The 25195-nt window shown below is 42.9% G+C and overlaps 1 protein-coding gene across 1 annotated transcript in view; it reads right to left on the bottom strand.

The window, feature by feature from the left end:
• The window catches only part of gab2 (GRB2-associated binding protein 2), a 48597-nt gene that overhangs the window by 16914 nt on the left and 6488 nt on the right, over nucleotides 1–25195 (bottom strand). The window contains 1 exon segment of the mRNA XM_030066901.1: nucleotides 9926–10226. Coding sequence (XP_029922761.1) covers nucleotides 9926–10226 — 301 coding nt within the window.

Below are 25195 nucleotides of genomic sequence, written 5' to 3'. Positions count from 1 at the left end.
CATTATATTGCAGACCGTTAGTAAAGATGTGTTGCTGATCTATCTCACTAAAAATAGCAGACAGTTCACATCACCAAGGATATTTATTGGCTTTATCCCAGTTAAAGACTTTTTTGGCAATTCTTTCATCTGGCATAGAAGACAAACGATTCCATAGCCTAATCATTTCCCCTTTCTGCTTTATCAGACATGGAGCCCATCCCGTCCTCCGCATGTAAAACAGGGTTCGATCCAATATTACGAAATCATTTGCGGTGTCCATGTGAGTAGACTGTGTGGCCGCTACCCTTTACGATGGCTGGCTTTGCCACAGGCCAGCGCTGAATCTGTCATTTGGCCCGCTGAGCTGATGCCAACATGGAAGCTTCTTAAAGATGAGAAGTGACACACAAACTGCTGGGAACGGCAAGACGACCTCCACAAAGATTATTACCCAAACGGGACGGGACGCTGGAGATTGTAGGACTTTCTAAAATGCATTGGGGGGAATGAGCTAACAGCAGTGTGTGTGTGTGTGTGTGTGTGTGTGTGTATCGAAAAAATCATCTATGCCAGAGAACATTTTGGAGCCTATATTTTGCTTGAAATTAGGACATGAAGTGGATATTAGATCATGACATAACGCAACCGATGAGGTCATTTTGGTTTTCACAGTTTCAGTGAAATTCCCATCTTGTCATATGAGCTTCAAGCCTTGCCAGTATTAGTCACACAATTCAAAGTAAATGACACTTGTATTCCATAGCGCTGAACTGTTGAAGAGAAAAAAATAAAAAAAACACACACAACAGCAACACCTGCAAACCGCTGCATCCTTTCTTACTGATCCATTCCTCTTAAGGCACTGTCCGTGGCCATGATTTTCACATCACGCATGAAATCTCTGCACAGGACATGCAAAATGGGGAAGTTATGCAAGAGGAAATTTCCATGCCTATTGCCTGAACTGTAAGGTTTTCACTACGCGCGTTGAGAAATGCAACGGCAGCTCTGATGACTTGGCACTGGGAATGACACGATTTGATTTTTTATTTTGGGAGAAACTTGCTAAAAATATGCGTGATACATGGTTAAAAACACATTCGAGTACATTCATAGCACAGGACTACAGAGGAGAGGGTGAATTAAAACATTTATTTCAATTGTGGACTTTGATGGCTACTAATAACTCACTAAGACAACAAATAACGGATAAAAAAGAAAAGCCTGCCGACATACACAGACATGGTGAAGATGAGTGGACATATGTTGTGAATGCATGACAAACGGGTCCATTTCTAAGCTGTAAATGTGTCAAACTGCTACCCGGTGGCTCTCACATTCACACAACAGTAGAAAGATTTTATTTGTTCGACCGATTCTCGTCTCCTCTCATTGCCTTTCTCACAAAAACTGCTGAGGCTGCTGTTGGAACTGCTGATTTTGGAAGACTTCATTCTTCCTTTTTTTCACTACCTTAAGGCCACGAGTGAAACCGAAAAACAATACAGACTTCTTTTTTTTTTTTTTCGTTCTTTCCACAAGGGACCGACAGCAAATGTACAAAACGAAGAGGAGGAAAACACTACAGAGAGAGAGAGAGAGAGAGAGAGAGAGAGAGACAGAGAGGAGCTGTCCCCCTGAAAGAGGGGACAAAAACAACACAACAGAGGACTGCTGACAAGTAAAACCCATCGCTTAGTTCAGATTGCCCTTGTGTGGGAGTTCAAACAGCCGGGATGGAGGAGAACAAAGCCCGTGATTGACGAGATGATGTTCCATTCATTAGACAGCGCTCGGGGGCGGGTCTCCCTGGGCGCAGACGCACGCCACACACACCCAGCCACCATGTCTGATAACAATAGCACGAGCACCCATCAACAGATTGTAAGGATTAGAAAAAAAAACCATGTAACTGGGGATGTGCATGTGTCTGTGTATGGTGACTGGTGACTAATCCTCAGCGCGGTCCAATTCAGTGGCGGACACAGAACACGGCTAATGGGTGGGCCTAAAAAATTCTGGATGGGCCTGTTATTTCATTTTGTTTATTTTTTTTTAGATAGACATGTATAAAATGATATGATGAAAGAAAAAAAAAAAAACCTCTCGGTAAACGAGCCGAGAGGTTGTAAACGAGCATAAAATACACGTCGGAAAAAGGACATTAAAACATTTGAAGAGTTCGTTTGCAAAAACAGATAAAAGCCATCCGTAAAATGAATACACCTTTTTCACTGATATTGCTTGGAGTACACACACACACACATATATACACACACACACAAAGCATGATTTAGGATAATAAACATTATGCCAGGCTAAATAAACATATAAAAAATAGAAATAAATATGAAGTAAATTGTAATAAAATTCAAAAAAGTTTGAAAAGATTTAATAAATTCAAATGGAGATACCTGTTTTTGCAAATGAACTGTTCATTTATTTATTTAGTTAGTTATTTTTTGGTCTTGAATCTGATAGGGTGGGAAAGCTGCCCATCCAGGCCCACCCGTAGATCCGCCTCAGGTCCAATTATTCTTGAAAACGGGTGACAAGCCAGTCTAATCGCCTCTACCGGATCTCCAGACATACCTTTCATTTCTTGTTTCAAAGTAGGATCTGTTAGAATAGAAACTGCGACGCGCCGCCCGAATCATGACTCACACTTTCCTGAACATCTGTGGCATCTGCTTGTGTCTAAGGTCAGATAGAGTGGTTTTCTTTCTCTGGCGGTTCTGAGGATGATGATGATGATGATGATGATGATGCTGCTGGGCGCGCACAATGTCTTGCTCAGTCTCTGGTTTCCAGCCAGGCACTGGGCGCTGCCGGGGCAACCAGAAGAAGTAGGTATTATGGGATGCCGAGCAGCAGGGGCAGGAGCGGCAGCAACAACCGTCCCTCGCAGACAGCTCTGTGGCAGCAGAAACCTGACCTTCCAGCACCGTGGAGTCTCATTATTTCAACAAAAATCAATGCCTATCAAGGGCACTTTGGGAGGGGGGAAGGGGGGGCAGGCGTGTGTGTGTGTGAGAGTGAGAAGCATAAGAATGTATGTGGGTGTGTTTGTGTGTGTGTGTGTGTGTCTGGCTGATGTATTGCCAATATTATCATCCACCGTTGTCCTGGTTTTTGCTCTCACAATAACACACCAAAAAGTATCAGCACAAAAAAAAAAAAAAAAAAAAAATCATTACTTCACGTTGGATCACTTTTAAAAATTTAGCCAGTGGTGGAAAAAGTGCTCCAGTCCTTTACTTAAGTAAAAGTAGATGTACCATGACGGAAAAATGCTAAAATCAAAGTAAAAGTTCTGCCTTCATAATTAAATATGAGCATGCAAGTATACCTCAAATCTAAATACTTAATAACTTTCCAGTTCATCACTGTAAATCAGACCTTTGAGAAATAAGAACAAGTTCCCCCAAAATATGTGTTTTAGAAAACTTCATAAACATAAATCCCTGCTCATTCTAGGTACTGGGGCCAAAAGTCATGTATTACGAGGTCGCTAGTGTGTGTGTGTGTGAAAAGGAGTGAGTGTGAGAAACCCCGAGAAACACCAAGTGAGACATCAAGACAGACAGAGAGAGGCGTTCAAGAGCTGTGCGACAATGAGCCGCTGTCAGGGGCTGCCCTTGGCCAACCTTCCTCCGAGTCCCAGGAGGCCTCGCTCTGCTCGGGCAGGACGGCCCTGCCCTGGCAGACAAAAGGTACGATCAGATCGGGGCACCGATGGATCCGACGCTGCCAAGCCTCTCATCCAAACCCCACCGGAGTCTCACAAAGCCTCCAGCATCTCTTATTTTACAGCGCGTATTTTCTTTTTCAGCAATATTTTTAATTATGCCAGCCCGTTATGGATATGAAAGTCACGAATCACAATTAAAAGCTGTTGTGGCGCCTCAGGCTGCTGAACACACTGCTTGTTGACTAACTATGGAGCAGGGGCCAGCCTCTCCTGATGGTGAAAAGCAGCACACCAGCTGAGGGATCGGCATGTTTTCAAGTTCATAATTCTCAATCTGAGTCGCATCTGGCGGTATTATTATGTAAATATTCCAACAGGTATACACAGAGAGAACGAGAAAAAGCTAAGTTTGAGGGCTTGGGAGTTATATACACTGGACTATTTGAGTTACACGGTAATTTGATTTGTAATTTGAAAAGCATTTAAAACAGCTGTACTGTGTTTTGAAAGTCAGTAAAATTCAGTAAATAGCAAAGCAGACTGTTTTATTACTTTATATTCACATAATAAATATACAAATGTCAATTAGATGGTCGTCTGCAGGAGGAACGAGGGGAAAAAAGTGCTTATATCAACCTGGACGCACGTGATGGCTTCACAGTTTGCACGGCGTTTCAGTCATCCTGCTCGGCCTCCGTTTCTCAAGTTGAGGCTTTCAGTTTGTCTCGTCTTCTGCTTAAGGAAATAACTTCTCAGAATTCCCTCCGTTTGGTGACACGCCGGCTCTGCTCGGCAGCTGTCAACCAGGAAACCACAAGATGTCTTAACTCATAAGAGACGCGCGCATGCTCAGCCTGCCTCTCCTATGTCCAATTACCATCACATACACGTGCACGAGGCGCTTAAACTAGAATCACGAAACTCCAAGGCTCAAGCTGCTGATGAGCAGGTAAGCGTGTAAAAAGACAGTTAATGTGTTGGTAATGTGAAACACCTGGCTCAGCTCCAGGAACATCGTCTTCCCTGTCAGGAGCCTCGATCGAGATGGGAGACGGATGTCAGACTGGAAATCATCCTCGTGTCACGTCTGCATGCAGAAACACGCAACACGCAGAAACAGACGAATGTTTACTTTTACATCCTAATATTCAACAAGTAGCTTTAATTCATTCCATCAGTCAGAACTTTATTCCAACTGTATCAAGATTTCCCGTACATACGTGAGATTGTGTTGTGAAAAATGAATTGGTAACACTTTACAGTAAGAGTACAACAATTAACGTTAGTTAATGCCGTAATAAACGTTAAGTAACAGGTAATAATCATTAAGTAACAGGTAATGAACATTAAGTAACAGATAATAAACATTAAGTAACAGGTAATGAACATTAAGTAACAGGTAATAAACATTAAGTAACAGGTAATGAACATTAAATAACAGTTAATGAACATTCAGTAACAGTTAACTAACCGTTAACTAATGTGTCTAAGAATCATGTACTAATGTTGTTCATGCTAAGGTATTAATTTATATGTTATTTAAGGGTTATTGTAGATATTATTAACATTAGTAAATGCCATAATAATCATTAACTAACAGTTAATTAACCATTACGGCATTAACTAACTTTAACTAACGTTAATTGTTGTACTCTTATTGTAAAGTGTTACCGATGAATTCTGTGGCCATGCTGCTTGTTGTACCCAGAAAAATAGTTTATGATTGCTGTCCTGTTTGTAAGTCTCTACATTATTTCATGGAGAACCTTCCAGACAATGCATCTGCATGGGTATCTTTGTATAAAATACATAACTCCTACAAAGTTTCTTATTACTATGATGACCACAGGTACTTGCAAAAACAAGTACAAGTCCTGCAATCAAAATGTATTTCTCAGAGAAGTATAACTCATCACTGTGAAATATGGTTCCCTTCAAAGTGCTAAATTATTGATGTATTAGCCTGTAATCTAGCTGCATCATCAGCCAAAAGTACAATGTTTCCCTCTGAAATGTAGCGCAGCAAAATATAAAGTCTTGTTAAACGCAAATACTGAGTTAAATGCCAGTACTTTACAACAATAGTTAAAGGAAGTTTCAACGCTGATAGCTTTGCAGGCTTAGGTAAACGTAACCATATATACCGATCACAACTGGCAACCAATGAATGCAAAAAAAGAAAAAAGAAATTTCACAATCTAACAATTTAATAAGAATACAGTAAGGAAATGCAATTCTGTTATCAGAAACTGGAAATCATTATTTCCCATGATCCTCCACCATGCTGGTGGCTGGCAGAACATGCATATTCAACTTCCACTGAATTATGTCACCATAATTTTGGCGTCCTAACAGGAACTGATGATGAAACTAGAAAATAACAACACAGCACTGCAACCCACAAGGCACAACGGGCATATTCCTGTTTAAACAGGGTGTTTTTCAGTTGAATCTAACTGCGAGTACACTACTTAAGCAAATGTTTAGCTGTGTTTACATAGTTACTTTCCACCTCTGGTATCATATGCTACATCATACAATGGGTAGCTTCAGCCTCGCAGTCTAATTTGTCAAGGATGCATTCCATTTGTGTTTAATAATTTCCATAAAACACGGCAAGCCCACCGCTAGGTCAGGCTTGGCGAAAAACAGCTTGGAGGAGTATCCAGCTCCTCAACTCCTCCTGCAAGCAACGCAGACAACAACCTGATCCTTGGCCGGGGAGCTGGCAGCAGTGAATCTGAGGAAGGGCTGGGTGATTTGCATTACAGTTGGGAGGAGCGGCCCACAATGCTTAACTGCTCCTTGGAAAAGCGGCCGGGTACGTCTCGTAAATCTCTTATGCAAAGTCCCTTATGCAAGGAAGGTGCACTGCAGGGGCAGATGGCTGGAATCAAAACTGATGGAGGCCCGTGTTTTGTGTGCCCTGATCCTCGTCTGTATGAGTGCAGAGAGGAAGAGGAAGAGAAAAAGGAAAAGAAAGAGAGAGGGAAAGAAAGCATGGGAGGGGTCAGAAAGAGAAACAGCCACAGGGAGGGGGGGGGGGAGCACATCTGCTTGGATGTGTGCACACTCTATGTGTGAACAAGCAGACCCAGCTGGTAGGTCCATCAACTGCCTCCAGGAGCAGGTCAGATAAGGTTCTCCTTCGGGCGTGGACTGGATGCATGTATGAGTTTGGTGTGTATTCGAGGCAGTGGCAGCATGAGAAGCTCTGGCTCTGAGGAGAAGACAGACGAGTGAATGACAGCGAGGACTTCTAACTCACCGTGTGTGAGTGTGTACACAGAGTTGATCGCTGACAAACCTCAGCCTTAAAGGGCTATGGGTTAGGCTTCATGTCTGATTTATTATGGTCTGGGAGTTCTCTGAAATCCACTGAGTTGCTTGTACAAGGAGGTGTTAGTATTTGTTTGCAATGCTAATGGAAATCAGTGGGGGTGCAAAGCATTCCTCTGAATATTACAGCCCTTTTTTCACAGAAAAACTATGGTGAGAATCAGGACATTGTTTGGAAGACGATGCATGTGATTCTTCAGTGAAATCGTTTGCGAGCACCCCCCCCCCTTGGGTGCTAACCAATGCTAACTTCTGCTGGCAATTTCTCACCCACTAAAAGACACCAGTAAAGTGAATTTGGGTGCACCGGAGGAGCTCACAGATTGTGATAGATACAATTCCGCAGAAAAAGGAACCAGCCCTTTCGATGAAAAAAGCGTTATATGACTACATATTACAGTGCATGATGTGACGTGATGTGTGCACCAAAGGGGAGTGCAATTAGTGATGCAGCTGTCATTACATCAGCCCCGTCGCTCCCCCAGCCCACTGACCACACCACGCTGACACAGACCAAACATTTGAGACTCACAGCAGGACCTCGCTTATGAGTTGACTTAGACCTGGGAGAGCCACCATTATCATCAACGTTGTTATCAGTGGTAGGGGTAGTCGTATTCTCAACAGCTGTTTCTATTCAACACCTGGACACACGGCCTGTTACAGATGATCAGTCATGTACACACAGATAAACGCCCGCCCGCTGGCAGATGGTGGGAAAACAACAATGTGAGGGCAGTCTGGACGGGCAGACGTAAGAACCTGAACGGAGCGACTGCTCACAAGCGCTCATGACATGAAACTGGAAATTTGAAACGTCAGCACTGCTTTGCTTTTAGCAGCCGGGGTCCAGAGTTGATTCCTCACATAACATAAAACTACGAAGAGCGATGATGACATACTGATGCAAAACTGATATCTGGAATTTCCCACCGGCTGATAACAATGCACATATGTATTTTTGTGAAATCATAATAGAAATGCAGGTAAGGCAATAAATAAATAAAATGGATTAAGCTTTTCAGACAGGCCTGTCTTCATTTTTAAACAAAAGGCTATGTCCGTTTTATTCTGCTAACTTTATCGTTGTATTAAGGGACACACTCCTTGAAAACAAGGAAAAGACACAAGGGCCAATTTCACAATTACACAAATATCAGCAGTAAAAATAGCATTTGATTAACGGTGATAATCTGCCAATATATCAGTAAATCCCTGGATTAAAGCCGCACAGGCGACTTCACATGTTGTTAGCTGCAAATGGAGGTGAGAGGCAACTGCTTGAATTCTTTAATTTCAGTACCAAAAAAAACCCTCCAAACATCACAAACCAGTACCAAATGATCAAGAGAGGCGAAATATTGAAGATTGGTAAGTTCAGCCCTTTTTGCCGCTTTTATGAAAAAGTTTTGTATTTTGCTTCTAAATTTTAAGCTGCACTTAAAGTGACCATACCAGACACCAGAATTAAAAAGACACCAACAAGGAGAAAACTGTGTCTGTCAGAGCAACACTGTCTGTGTCATGGTTTTTGGAAAGGGCTTTTGCTGCTGGGTTTTTCACCAGTAACCTTCCCATGCTGGGAAAGTCACAGCAGACGAGCCTCACCAAATCAACCACTTACTCCTAATCTGCACTAGTGGTGAGTGGGAAAATATCGTTTCTGTAGTTTGGGTGAACTGTTCCTTTAATTTGGACAATAAAGGCAAATCTATGGCATTTAAATGAGCAGGGACGGGATACGTCCTGCTTTAGTCTGATAAAATGATGCATTCTGCAAGCCAGTTTGGCCGAATGCAGATTTAACATTAACTGAGGCCATTTGATGGATGCTTTTATCCAAAATGCTTTGTCATAGCAGGAGCGAATTCATAGTTTAACAATGATGGCTCTGCAAGGAAACAAACCCTTCAGACTGGCAGGAAAAGTGCCACGCTCTTCCCATTTTTCTCTCTCTCGCCCACACAAGATGTAAAACAGTAGTTGCGGCAAACACAAAATAAAGTCGTGTGTATCTGCCTGATTAACTGGCTCCCATAAGGCTGGTATTCAGTTTGAGTCTTTTCGATTGTCCTGGAGATGATAGACATCAGGCAGAGATCAGGCCTTCTCTTTAACAAAACAAATGAAGACAAAAATCAATAACACTCTCAGACATTGTGTCCATTTGGCAGGGATGTTCCTATTCAGCTCTCTCAAATAACAAAGATGAAAAAAAAAAAAAAAAAAAAAAACACTATCGCAAAGTGATCATGTAGCCTGCATTTTTTTTTTTTTTTTTTCCAGAACTTAGCAACAAGCTGTTCCCAAATAATATGAGAAAGCACAGTGGAAAGCCAATAAAAGGGAACTGTTATTGTATTTTGTTAAGTATCACTTCATAAACTTCATAAATTCAGCAGAGAAACCACTGTGCACTGAGTAATAGATATCTAAGACCTCTCTGCAGTGCCAATTCATGGTTTACAATTCAAATGTGTGAAAGGAAAGGAAGGGAAAAAATCAAGTCATTTTATTATATTACATTTATTTGTAACTCTTTTTCCTCGATTTCCTAAATTAAAAGTATATATTGCAAAAAAAAAAAATCTTATGTGGCTGCATATATTGCAATATTCAATATTATCGGATACCGGCCCAAGCTTGGGCTGCAACTGGATTTGCTATTTGACCCGGCTGAAACATTAAGATGGATAACCTTTAAATGCATGAGAAAATCAAAATCTCTTTGAAGCCAGACCAGCTGGGTCACTTTAATCCAGTTCCAATATTTATAGAAGGTCAGTTCATTTGGAATGGAGGCCCAAATAATGAATTGCACAACTAGCAGACTGGGGAAAGCTAGTAAGGAGTGAAGAGAGAGGAGAGGAGAGAGAGTGACGGAGCAGTAAGGGGGAGGTCGGGGCGCCGTACCGTGGTTGTCGTCGGACTGGTTGAACCCACACAACTGGCAGATGGAGCGGACCCACTTGTTCATCTCCTCCTCGGTCTCGGCCACCAGGTAGAAGGTGCGGTCGGAGGTCTTGATGTCGAACACGAAGCTGTCCTGGAACTCCTTCCTCTTGAAGGTGAGGCCGGCGTCCACCTGCTCGCAGCAGTGCAGGTCGATGACCCGGATGGGCTTCTTGGAGTGGTCGTTCTTGTAGTACTCGAGCACATCGGGGTCGCCGCTCATACGGCCGCTGCGAAGGATGAACCAGCGTTTCTTCCATGCCTGAAAGATGACAGTACAAGTTTAAACCCCCGACCGAAAACACGACCACTCAGTGATATGGTTAAAAAAAAAAAGAAAAAAATCATGCTGCAACTATTCTGCCAGATACTGTGATTGTGATATTAAAATGATGATGATGGTGAGAGTTGCTATATCAAACAAACATCTGGAGAGTTTGATTTGTAGGCCAGAGCATTTCTCTAACACCACAACACTTCATTTATAATTCTATTTTTTCACACATTACACTTTTATCAAAAAAAAAAAAAAAAAAAAAAAAAAAAACTGGAGCTCTTGCAATCTGGATATTGCGCTTGGCCACAGTGTGATTTTGATAATATTTTGAATGAACTGGTCCCTGTGAGCCAACACGGCCAAATCATAGTTGTCAGCGGATGCAAAATGCCAAACTTTACATTTCAAACCTGACTTGATGGAGTAACATTATTGTTATCTGGACAGTAAATGATCAACAAATATGCAGATGGCTTGATAATTTTTTTTTTTTTTTTTTCTGAATGTGTCCACAGGGTTGCTGTGGCAACACAGTAAAGAGTCGGGCTTCAGTTAGGGTGTTAAGTTTTGATCAAACAACTGAGGAACAGTCTGTCTTTACTTGAAAATGTCACTGTGTTTGGGTGCGCATGTGGTTGTGGTTGTGTATGTGTGTGTGTGTGTGTGTGTGTGTTTGTATGTGTGTGTGCATGTGTGTGTGTGGTGCTCTTCTGAGGCAGCAGGTGTTACTCCCCCAACGTATTTCCTGTGCTGATATCCCTCCGTGAGCAAGGAGAGGAGCAGGGCTGCAGTTCAAATACTTGCTCAGAAAGCTCTCCTCCTCCATGACAGTTTCACTACAACACACTAACATGTGGACTGGCTCCTCCCACTCGCACAACTGGCGAGTGACACCACTTGGGTCCAATCAGAGTCAAGCCCTGTCTTGGACATGGTTGCATCACTGGCGCTGGGAGTTTCCACACGCAGCATGTAAATAAACAGCCCTTGTCATAAACCACAAGAAGGATAGCAGAAGTGCACTCTCTAATAATAAAAGACACAAAAGCTACGATGCTAACAGGTCGACGGCACGCTAAAAATACCGCCGCCGCCGCCGCCGCAGCACGTGGCGCTCGGACCGGAGAGGCAGAAAGGGAAGCCAGCTGCCCTGTCTGTGACAAAAAGCTCCATACGTTTTTCCTATTGGCTGTCTTAAAGGGACTCTGTGTTCTCCATCCAGAGACAAAGGAGACAGACCAGGAAGAGGGGAGGTGGGGGTGGGAGAGGTGGGGGGGTGGGGGTTGGGGGGGGTGGCTTTGGCCAACTGCCAGTGATGCACTTCCGCCCAGGCAATGTCTCTCTCTCACATGCAGGCTGCTGACACACAGGATCCTGCAGGCCCCTTTCCCTCCATCAACACAGACACTGCCGCAAGGCTCCAACCCCCACCCCCCAAACCTGACTAACACCACACTAATACACACACACACACACACACACACACATACATACATACATGCATGCATGCACACACGCATACATACAGAGATGAAGCAGGAAAATGGATCGCACTGTGGCTACTGTGATTTCCAAACAGGTGATCTTAATCTCTTATATGTGCTTTTACCTTGGAGGTGCCACACAGGTTTATTTTAGACTCAGTTACATAAAGTGGTAGTTCTTGTCTTTTTTTATTTATTTATTTATTTATTTTGGTGCTATCGCTCTTTACATTCCAGTTTCATGATGTCACTGAGCTGACACGTTTGTCCAAAGTGACTTACAGGAAGTACATTTTGTCTTCATCAGCGAAGCCCTATGGCTGGGCAATATATCCATTTTATATCGATATTGTGATATGACACTAGATAATGTCTGGGACTTTGGTTATTGTAATATTGTGAGAAGGCATAAGGCTATAAAACATGGTTTCACAACACTTGGGTGTCGAGCCAAAACGTACTGCTATTCTGTAATTATTGCGATTTTGCAAGTATTTTCAGTCAATACAGTGCAATACTAGACAAAGTTCAGTTCAAAGAGTTTTAATTTACAATGACTGTAATTAATGTATACTTCTGAGAAATAAATTTGAAAAAATAATTAAGTATGTTACATACGTAAAATAAACAAAGATACTCAAATATAAATAAAAATAAAACAATAAAAATGTCACATGGTATATGAATTTAATTTCTGAATATTTTGATGCAACTAATGTATTGTAATTTAGCTGAATTATAATTTAATGTAAAAATAAATCAATGAAATAAAATAATTTAAAAAATATGTAATTTGATTTGTATTGAGGGCAAAATATCAAGAAAAAAAAAAACGATTTGTAACTGGGTGCAGCTTCAATCAATTAGGGACCGATTGATTATTGGCTGGGCTTCAGCTAATATAAATACATATATGTGTATATGTGTGTGTGTGTGTGTGTGTGTGTGTGTGTGTGTGTGTACATATACATATATTTTTTTAACACTGATTTTTTTTGTTTTTTAGAATTTATTGTGATTAAATGTTGGTAGAAAATTCGGGCAATCTTCTCAGTCAGTTTCAAAATAACTGTAATTATCGTATTGTAATAACAGTTCATTGTAATAGATAGATGTGGATAGATCGATGAAAATCTTGCCGATAATCCCTTGAATAGCTTTGCGATACTGAAAAAATGTTAGTGTGATGTAAGAAATTAGGGTTTTCATTCCGTGAATTAACAAACACATGGGACTACATTTACAGTGCTGCAGCAGCAGAATGGGATTCATTGTGTCCTTTTTTTTTTTTTTTTTTTGCAAATGACCAAAATGTTCTTTTGAGATGTTCTGCTTATTTCCCTCTGAGAAGTGAGCATGGCTACCAAGAAGCAGCCGTGTGTTTTTCAGGAAGTGCAGTGTGTGTGATTGTATCTTCACTGGTGTAGCTGACATGCTCCTGAGGTAGTGGGGAGAGACTGTTTCTCATTTTACTTTCTGTCAGGCTGATATACTGGTGTGGCTGGGGGCAGCGCGAGCTTAATGGTGCAGACAGTGGAGCTGTGCCGCCGTGTGCATCTTGATACCACAAGCCGCAATATCAGCAAGTGAAATAAAAAAAAAAAAAAAAAAAAAAAAGTGCAAACAAAACAAAATTGGTTTCCTCACCATCGTGATTTTACCATTGTCAAGTGTGACTTCCTCACTTCGACGCTTGCATGCCGCTTGTGATGCAAGCACTGTTAAATGATCCCATAATCCCTGGCAGAGCACAATGTGGGTGTATCTAGCAATTATCCTCCAGCTACAACTCACAAAATACTGCATTTGCATACAAAGGTTCAGTGACGACACAGAGGCAAACCTAGACTTTTAGCTGAAGGCAAAGAAACAGAAGGAACCTCAACCTTTCACCTACCAAAGTCCTCGCAAAACAGATGGAGGTAGAAAACCAGGCCTACGCTGACGGAGCTCCAGCTTCAGGAGCGCTTAATCTACCATTTTATGTTGTTTTATGGTGTAAGACAATCTAATAACAAGCAAGCGCAGCTCCGTCCTGAAGCCAGAGAGCGGAAAAACAAGAGAGTAAAACAGCAAAGCATATACAGTAAGTTGTCGTCTGAGTTTTCCATCCTACATAAAACTTTATATTTCAGCGCTGCTATCACACAAAAAATAAATGCAACCCCACAAAAGCCATCATGCGCACCGTCACTGTCACATTTCCTATCTTTGTCGATTCATTTTCTACGGCGCGGTGCAGCGGTGTCAAGGCGCTGCACCGAGTTAATTCTCACGGTGGAAGACGGTTCAGTAACGCAGACTGAACTTGTAAAGGGCACAGAAAAACACATTCCATAGAAGGAAATCAAGCTTTCAAGTTTTCCCATAAAGGACTTCACTGGAGTGTGAACTTCCTTATTATCGTGAAATACACGCTCAGCCAGACGAGCCCGCAGAGGACACTGCATACATATTTTTCTTTTTCTGGGTCCACAAAGCTCCCTGGTTCCGTGCCACCGCTCCGTTCAGAGGGAAACACAGAGCTATATCTCTCGCAAACCCCATTTAAATATTATGGCCTTTTCTGGAGAGGAGACAGCATCACTTAATTGAGACCTGGAGCGGTGCCCAGTTCCAGGAGGTTAGTGTGACCCAGCTGGGTTATTCCTGGCATCCTTCAGCTACGGCCAGCGTATTAACCCAGGACAGCAACAGCTCTCAAACCACAGAGTACAGGCAACTCATTTAGAGGGCTTTGTCATGCTAAAAATAGAACGAGTATTTTGCACAGGAAAAGTTGCTGCACTCTTGATTCATGTGCGAGACGACGCACGGTCTGGCACCAGTGAGAAGGATTACATGTTCCATTTGAAAAACCTCAAAAAGCACTTCAGTCTTGAGTGGAAAATTAAGAAAAATTAAAAAAATAAATAAACAAAAGCAAAATCAAGTGATACAACGTCTGTATGTACATTCAGTTCAGTCTCTCAGGCTGTGCAGCTTTTCCTCTTCCTCTGACACACTTTTCAAATATAAGCTGACTTCCCTCGGCGGACTAAATCATGGAAGAGGAGGACACAACAAAATGAGCTAACCCACCCACCGCCTGTCCTACAGAGCATGTCTAAGCCCATCGATCACTGTCCAAGCGCTGGGAAGTGAGGGCTGAGGCTGATGTAACAAGGCTGAACTCTCTCAGCGCCCCCCTCCCCCTCTCAGCCCGGGTGTGTGAGCAGCCCCAGCAGCAGCAGCAGCGGCGGCGGTGGTGGTGGTGGTGGTGGAAAAAAAGGGCTCATCCAAGACACACTGGCCTTGTTAACAACTGCACTGGACAGTCCAGTGGACCACCGAGAGCAATGAGTCAGGCCACTGATCACATCACGAGCTAACCAAATATCAAAGAGAGCCAGTATTGTCTGAGCACTGCGCTGAAAAACCACAAAAATATGCAGCGACCCCTCACGCTCTGGCTTTTGTTGATCATCGTCCTCCGCGAGAGATCAAAGTGAAGAACAAGGTCACATCTAAATGGAAAAAAAAAAAAAAAGCAGAACGAGCCCCCTTAAACGAAACATAAAACACGAGTATCCTGTGAACGAGAGAACAGTAGACACAAAACTTGTGTGAATACTTGCTGATATTCAGGGTGTTAAAACTGCTTTATGGGTTTAAGGATCTCAAGTGTGTAATGGATTGCCTGCCAGCACTCGGAGCTCTCACAGTGTTAGAGCAACCATCCGTATCTATGAACGCACAGCATTTAGCTGCTTCAGTCTTATTTTATCATCCTATAAAGGCCTGATCTCACCTTGGTCCAAAATAGTCTCATTTGCACTGTCCCAATGGCGAACGGACAGAGAAACTACAGTAAAGTGGAGCACAGAGGAGAAGATGCCTGCACCTATTTTCGACAGCCGGCCGGGAAAACATCTAATAACAAACAACACCAAACAATCATTTCTGTGAGTTCGCCTCTAAAAATAGGATCAAAACTAGTTTCCTTTTGTTTCTTCACGTTGATGAAGACGTTTCGCTCTATTTCTGGCGTCGGGGGAAACAATGATATTGTGGGAAAACAAACAAATTTGTACAAACAGCCTCAGTTCACAGGAAAAAAAACAACAGGCACGATTGTCCGGCACGCTGTATGGAGAGCATCATTTAGGAGAAGAAACGGCAGAATCAGCAGATAAGTGACAGCGAGCATTTCAATAAAATTGTTAAATTCTCTATCTATTTTAAAATATCTGTTCCATCACTGCTGAAAAAGCGAGCCTCCTCCCATGTCGGCGAGGCCAGCTCATCAGTCTGCTCTCCTCATAAGGCCGACATGGCTCAGGCCCAAGCAATTATTCACAGCGTGCCTCTTTACAGAAATACGGTAAAACGCAGAGTGTGTAGTAGTACACTGTGTCAACAGGCGGGCTGATAACCATCAGTCAACATGTTTTCAAATGTGCATGAGCAAACATTCAAACTAAACATGTACACAGGCCAAGTTAAAGGTTAGACTCGTCTTGTTTACCTCGCCTCCTATTAAAGCAGGAGGGAGAGGGGGGGGACGGCAGCTTGTCTCTGGCTGTGGACCTCCACCTGGGCCGCCTCCTCTGCCTTACCTGCTGCTGCCCCACACACACACACACACACACACACACACACACTACACAGCTGCACAAACACTGGCCCTGCGGAGCCGAGGCAGAGGCTTGTAACCACCCTGTTTGTGTACATTTTCTGTTCTATTACGAGCTTTTGAAAAGGTCATGTTTTGTGGCAGGGCGATCTACCCCCCTTGTGACTTTGGAGGCTTGACTGCAGACAAAGCAGACGCCTCGGGCATCATGTCTTCTGCAGCTCACTGGGCCAAGCCCCGGTTTGATGTGAATGACAGCACAGAATCCGTCAACATGGTGGCAAGACAAAATGCACTGGTGCTCGGCAATTACTGTGTAATTACTGTAACAGCGAACTGGGATCCCATCCTTGCTCTGACAGGTCCCATTGGTGGGCTTCACAGGGGTGGGACAGAGCATGGATGGGATAGAGGCGGGGGTGGGGGGGGGGGCAGTCACTGGGTTCTTTAGCTTCCAGTTTCAGTCAATAAGGTCCCAGAGGCCCCAGTGAGTATATGAGCTTTCACATCTCTGGGAGTGATACGGAAAACGGGCACTAATGATTCTAGGAACGTACTAACCGCTCAAATTTTAGCATGATGCAGCTTTACTCATGGTTTTTAAGTAATAATAGCACACATGAAGCAATCGTTACGATAAGGGCTGAATGATTAATCAAAATATGATCAGAATCGCAATATGGCCAAGTGCAATATCCAAATCACAGTCATTTTTGTTGATAAAGGTGAAATGTCTGACAGAAAGGCCTTACAATTCAAGTGTTGTGGTGCTGGCACAGACTCCTGCAAAAAATGACATCACCATTATTTTAACAGGTTTTTTTTTGTTTTTTTTCAGTGGAAATGAAAATTATGAGGAAGAAAATTGCGTTTTGAGTCATAATTTTAAGTCATCGAGTCAAACTGAGTCATTTCGCACCCGCAGAATCCGTCAACCGAAGTGTCAGTATCGCATTGCTGGTGTGGCTTCCTTTCTCATAGTTTGTGAAGAACCAGACAGACATATTTAGCGCATCGGCCGCTCCAGTTCTTGCTCCTTCTGCTGCCTGAGTGAAAGAAAGGAACTTGAACTCGCCAAACTATTCCTCTCAACAGTCAGGCAGCAGTGAAGAAATCCTCCAGCCACCTCAAGTTGCTGTGCGTGCATTAAAAAAAGGTGGAAGCTCCACAATGGGTGCATCTGTATGGTAAGAAAATGACTCGGAGAGGCTGTGTGACTGAATGCCTACACAGGCCCTCGTGATTCGGGTTAATGTGCTGAGAGGGGACAAGCTGGGCCGGCTTGCAGACAATGACGACAGAGCCCGAGCGATCCAGCCCTAATCAATAGCGGGTCACACGTCAGCCCACATTCCAGGGACAGATGGGAGTTTCAGCGAGCGAGGGAATGCAATCTAGTTACACTCGACGAATCGCCGGGGCATTCGCACGACACAAAAACACCTTTCAGATATGCGGCGTAAGGCTCACCAGGCATTCACACGTCGCAAAATCGGAAAAAAAACTCTCCTCGCTGTCCTTGGTGGAATCGCGCTCTGCAGACCAGAATAAAATTTCCAACCGTTTCCTGTCCTTTAACCACAAATACTGTATACTGTGGGCAAGGGCAGCCAGACACACACACACACACAAACAGCAGCTGTAGAGTCAGCCTAAAATATGTTTTTCTACTCTTCTGCCCCAGACAGGTGTCATTTATCTGTGTTTACTTACAGAGCATCGGTTTATGTAACAGCGAGCTTAAATAAACCACAAATGGACGTGAGAGCACACAGGGAAGTTCCTAGGACGTCTTCCAGTTTACACAGGGCTCCCCGTCCCGGCTCCCTGTGTGATGTTAAGCAGACAGCTGCCCCAGACAAAGTTTACGATACACGTTTCTGGAACGCTTCCAACACATTCGCGTCTTGCAAACATAATCGGAGCTCAACGTGTGTGCCAACAATTTGTGGCCATTTTTGCATTTTCAGCCGCTCAAGCCCCATTATCTCTGCTTAGCGCTGAAGAGATCCAGATGCTCCTGGGCTGGACATGGCACTGTCCCACGTACCCGGCGAAATAAACATGAAAAGATGTTAAACAGAGTGGCTGCGAGTATAAAATGCCAGGCATTCATGTCCAACGGATGCATTAGAGTCCCGCCGGCCGCTGCAATTTAAATCAAACCGCTCAGGTTTCCAAATAGTCAAAACATTGACCTTGGAGGGCCGGCAGCTGCAAGACATAACACGTGCAGATAAGACCCGAACAGGCCCGCAAATTCTTGTGTGTTAATAAAGAAGGTGGGGGGGCTGACTCTCGAGGGCTGAACACTTACCCCCTGACGTGCTCATGTGTGCAAGTGCTGTTTACTGGTCCTTTAAAGCAAGACATCAGCCCTGAAACCCAGTTAGAGCGCGTAACACCGAGTGTGATTCAGCTTTCATGACATTATAGGAAACCCGACTCCGCGTACGATGTCATCACACCGCTGCAACGGAGAGCTCGATCCTGCAGGCCCCCGCCGGCGATGAAGAGGGATGTTTTATTTGATACCTACAGCGCTCATTCACTCCCTCCACGAGGGCAATGATCTGCAAAAATTTTGAGGCACATTCGATGAAAAACAACCTCTCGAAAGCTCTCAGTAGATATAATCGGCCTCAATTTGCAGTTGAACGCTTCCATCAGTATGAAAATGAGCAATCTCTGGTCCTGTCTCCATGTCAGTAAAAGGCTGGGCTTATTTAGCATGAGCCCGCCCTGACAGTTCTGAGTAACGGGGAGCATTATCTTTAATCAGAACCCTTTGTGTCACTTCCCCTGCCTCAGCCATCTGCTGCTGCTCTTGTGCAAGAGCTACGTCTGCGCATGGTGGGCATGCGGCGTGCGCCTCCTCGTCCCTTTAACGCCCTCCACGGCGGCTTTAAGATGCAGAATGGAGGATGAAGGGTGCATTATGTAAGACAAGAGGGAACCCTCTGAACTCTCGTTTGAGAACCACCGAGTCGTGCCACTTACCAGCAACGGAGGATTCAGGGGAGGCAAATTATAACTTGTCTGACCTCTTAAGTCTGACCTCTCTCGCCTCCTTCTCTTGGCACCCTCATGCATCACAACATCGCTGCAACTGAAGTACCACGGTGCTTACACAAAGCCACTCTCCTCACCCGGCGATGTGCATCATCACAGACAGGCACCGGCTGGAGGATCATGCATATTTAGTCTGAGGAGAGAGATTTGTTTCCAAATGTATGCAGCTGTGTCTTGACTTTGGTCACGCTCAATTTGATTCTAGTCTCTGCTCTAAACCATTAGAAGAGCGAGCCCTAAACAAATGGAGATTTCAGCCAGTGTGCAGTTGAGATGTATTTACAACAGGACAGTGACGGATAGCTGATAGACACTGCCATTAACCCGCCAAGACGCTGAAATCAACTCAACACAAAATCGATTAGACGCGTCATCCGCGAAATAATCCGATCCAGGTCAGAAAGAAGACATAATTTAACGAGGTGTTTTCACTTCTATTGAGTCATATGTTTTCACAACCAGTTCATTAAAGGAAATCTGACTCCACGCATGATGTCATCATAACACCATGATGGAAAGCTCGAGCCCACATGCCGCACTGATGATGAAGAGGGATGTTTAATTTGATACCTAACAGTGCTAATTCACTCCCTTCATGAGGGCGATGGTCTTTAAAATATGCAGCGTACTCTATGAAATAAAACCTCATCGAACGCTCTCAGCAGATATGATCAGCCTTAGTTTGCAACCGGTAGCTTACATCGCGGCCCGAGAGCTGAGAACCTCCAATATGGTCGCCAGAGGGTTCATTACGTCACCTTAATGTCCTCCATTATCATGGGTCAGTGACGGCTATTACCGCCTCTCATGATCTCACACAGTGTTGCTCATCAGCAGTTTGTTCCACTGAAGCCTGTAATTATAGTTATTTATTGTTCATAGTCAATCTATATTTGTACCACGAAGCGCGATGCTTGTGTCACTTCCCGTCGTAGATCTGTCGCAGTGTCTAGACCTGCAAAACAATTTATGTAACACTCAATATGTAATTTTTATCAGATGGCTGTTAGTGGCTCAAATTGCTGTCTAAAGAGAATCTGTAATGTCCCGATCACATGCAAAATTACAAATTGCAACATTTGGCTTTTTTTTTGTTTTGTTTTGTTTTTTTGAAAGCACTTTACAGTACCATGAGTGAACAGATTTGTAACTCACATACAAATATGTATGCATGTAAATGCATACAGAACAGGGCTATGAACTTCAACTCCTCTTTACTGTTAGTATGGGAATGACGTGAATGTTGGTGCCATTTGGCCCCCTGGTAACATCTGAGCGTTGTTTGAGCTCTACAGCCTATAAGAGTTGTTGCTGACCGAGTGCATTCCCCTTACGGCCACAGTGTACCTTTTTTCTCAAATGGTTACCTCCTGCATGATAATGCAATTTACGTGGGTGACCTGTGCACAGTCCCCAGGTCTCAACCAAATAAGAGCACCTTTGGCATGAGGCGTAATGGGAACGGGACCTGGGTGATGCTGTGGGGTCAGCATGGCCCGTGATCACTGGGGACGGCTATCACTGTGCCGTGATGAACCCATGCCTCTAAGAAATACAGGCCGCTCTAGCTGCAAAAGGGGGGGTCACTTCTAGCTAGATAGCAAATAAAGTAGATATTGAATGAACAGATATGACCTCAAGAAGACCCAAAACAGCAATGATAGCATGGAGACATGAAATTCCTTCAGGAAGCGCCTCCATGGTAAGTCTGCAATTAGCTCAGCTCCCTGGTCTAACAGGGTTTTGGTAGCTTACCAATGTGGATGACGAGGAGTTTTCTTAAAGGATTATTCAAGTTATTTTTCAACCATGGCCTTATTTTTCCTAGTTTCTGCCACCATGGCAACTGACTGGGTTCAAAATGTCATTCCTACTTCATGGTGATCTTTTATACCTGCAGGTAACCAGGAGCACTGCTGTCAGATCCATACACAAACAGGGCCAGAGCACCAGTCTCTGTCAGCTGAATCCAAAACTGAATAAAACACATCTTTTCAACTCAGTAACTCTCACTCTGCAGCGTTACAGTCTCATATCCAGTGTCTTAACATGGCATGAGCTCATCGGTAAGTACAGCTTGCAGACCACTGATGCTGTGTTCATCAGATGTTCTGTAAATACTGTGAACTGCAAACTGTGAAAAACCATCCACGTCAACTTCTGTGTTTGAATTTTTGGTAGGCGTTGACATCACCTACTTGGTGTCAAAATTGTGGAAGTAGCCTATGTCAAGAAATGCAAGTCAGTTTCACACTAACACTATCTACCACCGTGACAAAAAGCTCGTGTCTGCTGTAGTTTCTGTGCGGTTTATTCTGAATTCATATCAGATATTATTTGTAAATGTGGGCGTTTGAGAATGCTTTTGAAATGAAGCGACTAAAGCACGTTCGTCTGCTTCTTTCAGCATGAACGCAGCAGAGAAAGCCAGACACAAGTAAGATAACAGAGAAATGTATGAGCAGTGCAAAAAAAAAAAAAAAAAAAAAAAAAAAAATCAAATGAACTCTTACACAGTAACTGAAAGTCACATTATTTGCTCAGTCGCAGCTTTTTAACAATATAAATAACTGCAGTGTGAGTGTTATTGTGTTGAAAGAACATGTTTTAGTTGCTTTTTGGTTTCAACTGTCAACTGAAATTTGCAACACCATCATCATATCATCATCATATGTTTAAAGCAACTGACTACAACAGTATTAATAAACATTTACATGCATACATGAATTTAGAGTGTTTATACAGCAGAACTGCATCTCTGTGGGTGTCAGGGCTTCAGAAACTGTCCTGTCCTCCGGCAGTCATCACCATGCAGCACTCAGCTGGGGCGAAGTGTCTTTTCGGTCTCCATTTTAATACAGAACCATTTTCATTTTATTTCAGCGACTGTCTACTGAGATGACACTCATAGCATCAGATTTTTGGGTTGTTTTTTTTTTTGCCATTGTTGGGTGTTTGACTTTTCTGTAATGCTGGCCCTGATTTTTTAAGTTCATTTAAAAGTGCTTCAGTTCAGTAATTCAGTTCAGTGCATACGTTTATTGTCCCAAGAAGGTAAAATGGACTTGGCTCAGCACAATCCACACAATCACAACCAACTCTGATTTGAGTTGCTGAAGTTCTTCCTTCAGCTTTGTTTGGTGGCATCTCCAATTCATGGGCATCTGCCAGAGTTTACTGGGACAGCATTTATGGGACGTTACCTTATGCTAATAACAAATGCTCAAACCTCCAGTTTACGAACAGGTGAGATTCATCATTCACACCTGAGTAAGAGCAGATTTGGATGGATTAAAAAAACATTTGGCGCATCTGGAGTTGGCTTCTGTTATTTTTTTTTCTCTTAACAGGAAAAAAAAGAAAATATAAGAGAAATTTAAGAGAATGTTGCTGCCTTTGGCCCACTGTGTATTATGGGAGCCAACAAAGTGAGTCACAGTGTAGCTGCAGGGTATGCAGAGTGTGAGTACAGTAGGTCTGATCAACAGTAAAATGGGTTGACCTAAAGACATGCAGTAGGAACGCCAAAGGCAAAATAGGAGATCCCATGAGACACAGCAAAAGGAAGTATGAATCCTTATCTCTACAGATGAGCCAAAAACCTTTACATTGCTGTTTTTAATATCCAACTGTATCCAGTGTCTGATGTATGAAAAACATGGCGGGGAGTTATCTCTGGGTTATTTAGGCATTACTTTAGCACGTCCATGTAGCATGTAGCACTGTAATCCAATCAGAGCATCATAATTTCCTCTGAACACTAAAACAAGGCTCGCTGGCATGGGCTCCTTTAGCTTCATGGGGCTTGAGATGAAGATTTTGAGAATTATCTGTTGTGATATTGCATGAAGTTGGTGCTGAAGATAAAGCAGCAGGGCCATATGCGTGCTGTAACGTAACATAACTGGGATATGCAGATCTGGGATGGCAGTTTGCTCTTGAGCCTGCTGGAGGTTTCATGAGCCTAATTCAATGAAACATCTGTGACAGGAAGTCCTTCCTCCAACGTCTAAGCCAGGGCTTCATCTAATGCTCGGCCAAGTTTAGCACAGCAGATTAGCTTGTGTGTAATGTTGAAATGAACTATAAAAAAATGTTCTTAATTTTGGCATATGGTTTATGCCCCAAAACGTACACAACTTAAGATAATGGGTAATTTATGTATTGATATTTCTTGCATATCTGATGCATTTGCTGCTGAATTTTAGTCATTAGTGAAGGCTACAAATATTATCTGACACATCCTTGACTACAGTTTTATCCACTCGACCTACTTTGGTTTGTATCAAGTAGTGACACCATTTTATTTAATGCACTCTTGATGAACTGCTTTATTCTGCAGTGCCAGTCTACTCTGACATTTGCTCATTTTATATTATTTGTATTTCTTGTTCAGTTTTAAGTGTAGCTTCTCTGAAGAAGAGGTCAATATTTTCAACAGAGATTAGATCTTTCACTTGGTTGCTCCTTTTAAAAATATTGAATCAAAACCAAAAGTGCTGCCACAGGAGGACTTCTATGCAGATGACACCCAGTTGTGACTGAGAAAAGGGAGATACTGGTGTGCACATCGGGTCAGGCTCAGGAGCAGGATAAATAAAGATCAACAAGGAGGAGGGATATCTAGCATATCGGACTGAGGCTGAAACTAAGCCTGAAACGCTGGGTGAATAAATTAGTTGAAGTTTAATTGTTAGTGTGTGCATATCTTTCCTTTTTCTAATTAGCTTGTTGTGACCCAAGCATGCTTGCAACCTTCCAAAACTGCCTCTAAAATGCAGGAATGGGCAGTAATGTATTATAAATAATGCAAATGTGTATGAATTTTGAGGAACAAGTACTCCTACTGTTATTTTGTCAGTAGTCTTGGTCAAGTAATTTTTTTTTAACTGCATTACATTTGACCAAATAGTTGCTTTACAATTGGTTTCTTCTCTTTGTGATGTTTAAGAAAGAAAGTTGATGATTTTCATATGCTGCAGTCAGCGACCTTTTTAACATGAAGTGAAGCTGGTCAGGCTGCCAGCAGCAACGGAACGTCAAATGACCAAATCAGAGGCTGTTGGAGACCCTTGGCTGCATTTAGACCCACTCAGATCCACAGAATGACTCAAATATTAGCTGCTGTGTGTCTCCACACCTACTACAAAAAGAAAGCCAAAGCCAGTTTTACTCAGCCTTTCACACTTCATTCATAATATTATGTTTGAAAATGTCAAACCAGTTATGACCTTATGTTTCTGTCCTTATTTAACATACCGAGGCAAAGACTGTTGTTCAGTCTTGCTTTTTCCTGTGTATTGCTGTTTCCAGAATTAAACCATTTATCACTGTGATCTAAAGTTATGCATGGTTGTTCTCTTTCCATTTAAACTACAGCCACCTTCACATCAGCCAAAAGTCCCTTCCCTTTCACTTTTCAAACTCTTCCAAAATACTGCAGCGAGCAAGGCAAAGCTTTTTGTGTGCAGTAAGAAAACATCCAAACACCTTAATCATACCACCTTTACAGAAATGTCCCGGTTCACTTTAGAACTGACTTTAAGACATAAACACTTAAGAATATGACCTGTAAACCCTATGAACCAAAGCTGTTCTACAGTGAGAGGATGTATGTTATGTATGTGGAGCCTAGCAATGGCCACTCCAAAATAAAGACGAGCAAGCAAGAACAGCATAGGTTTATTTTCTGGGTGTTAATCAAATTTTCGTTGGAATATTGTGCGTCACTTTAGTGAGCAAATACGGTGACCACAGCTAAAAGGATCGTCTGAAGACATTGT

Source organism: Myripristis murdjan, chromosome 13 (assembly GCF_902150065.1).
Source record: "Myripristis murdjan chromosome 13, fMyrMur1.1, whole genome shotgun sequence".
Classification (NCBI taxonomy): domain Eukaryota; kingdom Metazoa; phylum Chordata; class Actinopteri; order Holocentriformes; family Holocentridae; genus Myripristis; species Myripristis murdjan.
Note: the sequence above shows the minus strand (reverse complement) of the source record. Positions and strands in the feature narration are given on the sequence as shown.